The 8,196-nt window shown below is 37.6% G+C and overlaps 1 protein-coding gene across 1 annotated transcript; it reads left to right on the forward strand.

Moving 5' to 3' along the window:
• The first annotated feature begins 6,239 nt into the window (after positions 1–6,239).
• On the forward strand, positions 6,240–7,772 carry LOC104233924 (RING-H2 finger protein ATL38-like). The gene has a single exon (XM_009787384.2). It carries the CDS (start codon positions 6,342–6,344, stop codon positions 7,497–7,499), a length of 1,158 nt encoding a protein of 385 aa, XP_009785686.1. The 5' UTR covers positions 6,240–6,341; the 3' UTR covers positions 7,500–7,772.
• The last annotated feature ends 424 nt before the right edge of the window (positions 7,773–8,196 follow it).

Here is an 8,196-nt window from a genome sequence, read left to right on the forward strand (position 1 = left end):
TTTAGCAATCTACATGGCTTGGTTGATTTCAAGGGATTCACTTATGATGATTTGGCTACATGTTAATAGGTCTCGAAGAGTTCATGATGATTATGAACACGAATTAGGGGTTGATGTCTTCTATGAGTGTAAAAGGTTTTACATGTGGTGATGTCCTCTCAGAATAAGTTAAATTAAGGGTTCTTGTTGATGGGGTGCTTATTCTACTTATGATTTATATTTGAATATGAGAATTTTGTACTTTCACAAGTTAACATTATTAGTTGCGATGCGCCGTGTGGGATTATGATTTGCATGGACGAGGTCGCGGTTCAGTATCAAGAGAAGGTCATGAGTTTTAGATAGCATATGAGATTTTAGATGTTTAAGAGGATGCTAGCACTATCTTGTACCACTTGATAAGGGTGGGTTCTTTGGAAGGCCACTGGTATATTGATTTGCGGACGCTTGACTAGTATTACAGCAATCGCTGGGTTATAGGCTGATGAGGTTCGGGTTTTACTACATGGTGTAGTAGATCCATGTGAGTATTTTCCATAAGATGATTGTTTATGAGAGACATATCAGTCATTTGAGTAATGGAGTTGGGACCGGATATGGAGATTTCGGTATTCATAATAATTAGAGACGGGATGTTCTTGTAGGTAGACTATTTCTTGGCTGTGGACTATAATGATATGTTAAGAACTGGATAGCTGATGATATGTGTTATGGATAGGTTATTATGGGCTTTTGGGAAGGTTATTTACCTGCTTGGGGATGATCGAAATTTGGTTTGGGGCTATTTGTAGGCCTAATTAGAATGTGCATCCTATATCGGATCTTGTTTGCTTACTCTTATGCAACCGTTATTGTCGGTATATCATCGGGCAGAATGGATGTTATTCATGCTCTTTTCTATGTTATGTGCTTCTCTCTTATGCTATGATGGGTGGTGCAGCTATTTAGTGATTCAAACACATGTTGTAATCCTTTTTAGGCCTTGTGGATGTATATGAGCGAGATGGCCTTGTGATATCAATTTGCTTATTGCACCTTAGCTGAGTTTACCTTTTTTATAGTTTATTAGGCTTATTCAGCTTCTTATAGTGGTAATTATGCACTTTATTGTGATTGATGTTGATACACGTGTGTCTAGTGAGCATGGGCATTTTGGCTCGATGGAATATCCTAGGTGGTGTAATATTATTAGATCGGGTTGCGCGCCGCAACGGTAATGTGTGGGATTGGGTTACACGCCGCAAAAGTACTATGATGAAATGTGATTCCTTTTGCTTATTTCGTGTGTTTTGCTTTTACTTTGTGGAAATAATTCATAGGGAGATGTTCTTTGTTGCCCTGCCTATTAAACTTGTTTGGTAGCTTTCTTATTTGACCCTTCCTACTATTGTTTATCATATCTAGTTTATTTCTTATTTGGTGTACGGACCACATTGCGTGAGGTTATGAGCGGCACGTAGAGTGTTTTATAGATTGGGCAGTTTCTACTGAGTGAGATGAGGTTCTTGGATGTGCAATTTGCGCTATCTGGTTGGGATTAGGTGTGTTTGGAAGAATAATACTAATATTCAGCTCAGAATAAGGCAATGGTCTTTGTTGATAATACTAGTGTGGGTATTTGATGGGACTTTTAATTTAATGCTTATATATTTATGGGTAGTTGATATTTGGACTGATTTGTGTTTTTCATGTTGAATTAGTGGTTGCAAATACTAATTTATGACTATTTGACTTAGGTTCTTCTTGGAAAAGAGAACTTGAGTCTAGGAAAATTAGTCCAACAAGGAATTGGGGTGTAATCAAGAGATTGATAGCCCCAATTAAAGGGTTAAACCTAGAGATAGTCATACCCGACTTGAGCCTATATTGCGTGCACAATTTGGACACCCAATTGGTCTTGAGAAAGTAAATTAGGGCAAAGTCACTCAAGCTACCAAGAGGTATAGAGTGAGTAATTCCGTGCATTGGCTATATCACAATCCCCAATATAACTTCTTTGCCTTAGGCTTTAGATCCCGTCAATTATTCACCTAGGAGAAAATCACTTCCTTAATGCCTCTTTAACTAATTAGAAAACCCTACAAGCAATCATTTTTAGTTTAACTTAGCTTATCAGTAGCATAAATATTAGAAGTAATAACCAACCGAAAGATGATTGGAAGAGTAATTAAGAGCATTACGCATCTCTAGTTTAGATAGGAATCCCATTCCCACTTCTAGATCCTTATGGATTCGATCCCGACCATCTTGGGTAAAAGCTACTTCGATCGCTCTCGCCACTTTGTAGTGGTGTAGGGTTGGCTACGATCAATATGCCCCTCGAGTCCTTAGTTTTACCTATTCATATATCTATGCCAGTGGCAATTCTATTGTTGTGGACCGTGTGTATCAGTCGTATGTGGTGACCATTGGGTGATAGTAGATGAGAGTCGATCTCTTATTGCTTAGTATTATTGATTTTGATGTGATTATGGGTATGGATTGGTTGTCCCCGTATCATGCTATATTGGATTGTCACGCTAAGACCATGACGTTAGTGATGCCAAGGTTACCTAGGATCGAGTGGAAATGTTCTATGGACTATGTTCCTAGTAGGGTGATTTCATATCTGAAAGCCAAATGGATGGTTGGGAAGGGGAGTTTGTCATATTTGGCTTTTGTGAGGGTTGGCGTTGATACTCTTACCATTGATTCTGTTCCAGTTGTGTGATACTTTTTAGATGTGTTTCCTGCAGACCTACCGGGCATGCCACCCGACGGGGATATTGACTTTGGTATTGATGGGCACTCAGCTTATTTCTATTCCTCCGTATTGTATGGTACCAGCAGAGTTGAAAGAATTGAAAGAGCAGCTTCAGGAGATTCTTGATAAGGGTTCATTAGGCCCAATGTGTCGTCTTGCGGTGCACCAGTTCTGTTTGTAAAGAAGAAGGATGGTACTATGCGGATGTGCATTGACTTTACGCAGTTGAACAAAGTTACCATTAAGAACAAGTATCCTTTGTCGCGCATTGATGACTTATTTGACCAGCTTCAGGGAGCTAGAGTGTTTTCTAGGATTGATTTGAGGTCTGGATATCACCAGTTGAAGATTGGAGACTCGGATATTCTGAAGACGACATTCAGGACCTTGTGATACCCTTTGGGTTGACTAATGCCCCAGCAACATTCATGCATCTTATGAATAGTGTACTATAGCCATATCTTGATTCGTTTGTCATAGTATTTGTTGATGATATCCTAGTGTACTCACGTAGCTAGGAGGAACATGCACAACATCTGAGCATTGTACTATAGAGATTAAGGAAGGAGAAGCTTTATGCCAAGTTCTCCAACTGTCAGTTTTGTCTTAGTTCGATGGCATTCATGGGGGATGTGGTGTCGAGTGAGGGGATTAAGGTGGATCCAAAGAAGATTGAAGCAGTTCAGTGTTGGCCCAGACCATCTTCAGTTACTGAGATTCGGACTTTTCTTAGCTTGGCCGGATATTATCGTTGCTTCGCGGAGGGTTTCTTGTCCATTGCAGCACCTTTGACCATGTTGACCCAGAAGGGTGCTCCATTCAGGTGGTCGGATGAGTGTGAGTAGAGATTTTAGAAGCTCAGGACTGCTTTGACCAGACCTCCAGTTCTAGTTGTGCCTTCAGCATCGGGCTCTTATATAGTGATTTGTGATGCTTCTCAGATTGGTATTGGGTGTGTCTTGATGCAGGAGGATAAAGTGATTGGTTATTCTTCACGCCAGTTGAAGCCTCATGAGAAGAACTACCTTGTTCATGATTTGGAGTTGGCAGTCATCGTTCATGCATTGAAGATTTGGAGGCATTATCTCTACGGTGTGTCTTGTGAGGTATTTATGGATCATCAGAGTCTTCAGCACTTGTTCAAGCAAAAAGATCTAAATTTGAGGCAGCGGAGATGATTGGGCTGCTAAAAGACTAGCATATTACCATTTTCTATTATTCGGGAAGGCCAATGTGGTGGTTGATGCCTTGAGTAGAAAAACGGTAAGTATGGGTAGCCTTGCATTCATTCCTATTGGTGAAAGACCGCTTGCATCAGATGTTAAAACCTTGGCCATTCAGTTCGTTAAGTTAGATGTTTCAGAGCCTTGTCGGGTTCTAGCTTGTGTGGTTTTTCTTTCCTACTTAACTGAATATATTTTATTAGTGAGTATCTTTGAATTTAAAACCTCATTACTACTTCACCGGGATTAGTCAAGATACTTACTAAGTAAATGAGGTCAGTTGTACTCATCTACACCTCTGCACTTCTCATGCAAATCTTGACATTGGTACCAGTGGAGTCCTGAGAGGTACTTAGCGGATACCAGACGGTGATTCAAGGCAGAGCTACATCTCGTTCGCAGGCCTTAACGCCACTTTATTATTTCTATCGTATTGTCTCCATTTTTCGTATAGTGTTGTATTTTATTTTAGAATAGTGTATATACAACATTTTAGAAGCTCATGTACTTATGGCACCATCTTGGGATGGATTGCGTAGTTGTTGGTCTTAGACCTATCCTATTTGCTTATGAAATACTTTTACTTTTCTTATTATCATACTGTTAGTCGTAAATTACCGTTTCTTCTGTATTTTCATCAGTTGTGTGTAGGCATACCTAGCAAACGATGTTAGACGTCATTACGGCACGTGGATGAAATTTTAGATCGTGACACCGGAGCAAGCCGTACAATTTTGCCGACGGCGATTTTTTCTAGGTTAGAGACTTGAGAGAGAGACGAAAAGCAATTTTATATGTTTTTTAACTGAAGAATAAATTAAAATGCGTTATTAAAAGGTTGGTGGGGTCATCTGTTTTATTTTTTTCCTTGTTTTTAATAAATATGTAGGAGGGAAAATAAGGAGGAAAAGATAAACCGTCCAATATATACTTTTGTTTTACCAAACAGTTCCCATAAACAACCCCTGTTGTATCACCTTTATAAATTGTCTTCATAGTGGTGACGGTTACTATCCTATTGGAATGATTATGCTTTAGAAGAATCACAAAATCCTTTTGACTCTATTGAGACGATTAAAACCGTTCCAAAACATAATCTATTATAACAGTTGTGTAGTCGTTGCAGAATAACCGTTCCAATAGAACCATTTTCTAGTAGTGAATGGATGGAAGGATATAATGATGAGTTAGAGAGTCAAGTAAGCTATTGTTGAGGCTCACGGTCTTGTCATTACATCAAAATAGAAAATAAACATAAAAATAAAAGAAAAAAAAGTATATCCAAGCCGCTTGTCTTGGGTTTTGACTTGGATCTTCAATTTTATTCATGGCATTTCTAAAACTACAAATTTTAATTTTATTTTCAAAATATTATATATCAGACTAACTCACCTGAATTGAAACAGAGATACTAACATTTTTTAAGAAATTTGTAAGAGATGGCCGGCTATTTTGTGTCTTTGGATATTGCTCCTCTCCATTGACATTATTAAGAGTACCTTTCAACACTAAGCTTTAACTAACGAATACTACGGTTCATGTCTTCTGCCATCTAAATACAATTTTAAGTGACGAAGACATATAACTCCTTTAAAAATTTATTTTTTTAAGTTCTCCAAAGTCAAAACCTTATTGATTAATCTCGTAGTGGCGACTTAATAAAAGTCAACTGTTCTTCTCTTTTAATTTGCGGTAGGCTATTTGTGTTAAGTATTTGTCCTAATTTTCTTATCATATTTAATTTTTTTATTTTTTGAAGGAAAGGGCACTATATTTGTCATAATTGGGTTTTTCATTTTTTAGAAAAAATTATAAATAATCTCTCATATTTGGCTAGTTCTTTTTCTTGGGAAAAGTTTGGACTTTTATAAATTAAGAATCTTTCCATCTCAGTTAATAGTATCTATAATGTAGTCATACGGGATTTGAGAGTCTTGTTTAGGGAAAGAATTTCGGGACAAGAGTTATTCTGTCATTTGTGTTTGTCTCTTTGTGATGTTCTCTCGATATTTTGTACTCTCTTTTTATATCGTGGATTGCTCATCTTTGTCTGTGAATGTAGATAATTGACGGAACTATATTAAATGTTTGTGTCTCTTTTGCTATATTTTTCTTTTGTGATTTGGTTTATCATTATTCAAGATTTGTTTTGTTATTTGGTTTATCATTATTTAAAATTTATTTTGTTAGATTCCGCGTAACACAGGATTATTTTCAATCCTAACCATTCAACCGTATAAATAGTATATCGAAAAGAAATCCAGTATATCTACCTTTTGCCTTTACAACTATCCACCTTGCTCCTCTCCTTTTCGCTCTACAAGTTAACACTGCCGGCGTCCAGATTAATAGTAGTATTCACTTTTTTAGGAAAAATGAAGCATAAGAGAAATATCATTTGTGGTTTCTTCTTGTGTTTGCTTTACGCTATGGCCAAAACTGGCAGAGTCTCAGCGACAACACCATCTTCAGCTCCATCAACGTTGGATTCAAATGTTAAAATCAGCCCAGCGTTAGCGATAGTACTCGCTTGTGTCGTATTATTCGTGATTGCAGTTGTCATCACATTATACATACGTCACATGAACCCCGACGAACCAATGGGTTCTTACTTCTTCCGTCACCGACCTGTTTCCCGTGGACTTGACCCTAATATCATCGAAACATTCCCAGTATTTATCTATTCAGATGTAAAAGCCCTAAAGTTGGGCAAATCTATCCTAGAATGTGCTGTTTGCATAAACAAGTTCGAAGATGAAGAAACTCTCCGCCTTCTTCCGAATTGTTGCCACGTGTTCCATTCTGAGTGTATTGATGCTTGGCTTGCCTTTCGTACCACTTGCCCAGTTTGCCGTGCAAATCTCGAAACAAAACCTGCTGGTAAACAGCAAGAAACAATTCAAGAAACAGAAAGAAGCGACATAGTAATAGATATTCACGTGACTGCTGGTGCACAAGAAGTGATGAACCAGCAGTCTTCTCAAACTACGCCTACTGATATTTGTTCAACGAAATCTACACCAAGAAATAAAACACCCAACTACGGCCCCCTTACTCCAAATAGTAGCAGTAAGGCGAGAAGCAAGGCACCCGATTTTCGGCACCTTGCACCAAAATCAACACCGAGAAGGCCAAAGATTTTTGGGATGTTCAGTCGATCTCACTCCACAGGTCACTCGTTGATTCAACCTGGTGACAATTTCGAGAGGTTTACTCTAAGGTTACCTGATGATGTACGCAAAAGATTGGTAGACTTAAGTTCTGATATGCCGTTTTCTCCAGAGAGAAGTTCAACCACGGGGTACCGGTTCGAACCGTTGGATGGCCGGTTAAGCAAGTTCCGGTTTCCACCGACATCGCCTGTGTTTAATAAACCCGGTCCGCCAAAGGAGGAGAATGGTGAGAAAAAACCGAAGAATTTGCTGAAGTCCGTTAAGTCAGTTAAGTCGCCGTTACGTTTGTTTTGCGGGACGGATAAGGATGATACAGGAGAAAGATCTTTTGCTTATTTAAGATCAAGTACTTCAAGTTAGATAATTTTGTATTTTCATCCCCTTTTCTTTGTTTAGATCTGACAACTCACTTGGACGAGTTTGGCCTTATGAGTCCTTTTATTTTTTACTTTTTCTTTCCAAACATTTTTTATAAGATTTTTTTTTCACACAATTAATATGTTGTGTATATATAGTTATTGGATAGTGGAAGCGTCAAAATGCAATGAATTTGCCTGGCCCGGTTTCTCTTGGTTTCTTTTGTAATCAATAATTGTAGAACAAATTTTTAGAATGAATGGTTTTTTCTTCTCATTCTAGTTTCTAAAATATAAAATAGATAGATGGCTACACATATGCAATGTGTGTTATATTTGAGCTGTATATTTGTGCAAATTTCCCTTTTATGTTCGACCTTTACTACTCAAAACTCTAATTAAAACACCCGATCATGCACATATGGTGTAAGTTAGCTTACTTCAAACCCAACTAATCTCTTTTTTGTTTTTTCTTTTTTCCAAAAATGATAATAATGGATTCTCCATATAGAACATTTTCCACAAAAAAATATTCCCTTTGTTCCAGTTTATGTTAACATATTTCTTTTTTGTCCGTTCTATAAAAAATGATTCTTTTTTAAATTTGGTAATAATTTAGCTTAAACTTATAATTTTACTCTTAATGAGGAGCTTTTATAACTACACAAATATTCTGGGCTCCTTTTTGACTTGTTTAGGAC

The sequence above is a fragment of the Nicotiana sylvestris genome, chromosome 10 (genome assembly GCF_000393655.2).
Source record: "Nicotiana sylvestris chromosome 10, ASM39365v2, whole genome shotgun sequence".
Classification (NCBI taxonomy): domain Eukaryota; kingdom Viridiplantae; phylum Streptophyta; class Magnoliopsida; order Solanales; family Solanaceae; genus Nicotiana; species Nicotiana sylvestris.

Coding starts and splice junctions, on each gene's coding strand:
- LOC104233924 (XM_009787384.2), top strand. CDS start 6,342: ATGAAGCATAAGAGAAATATCATTTGTGGTTTCTTCTTGTGTTTGCTT.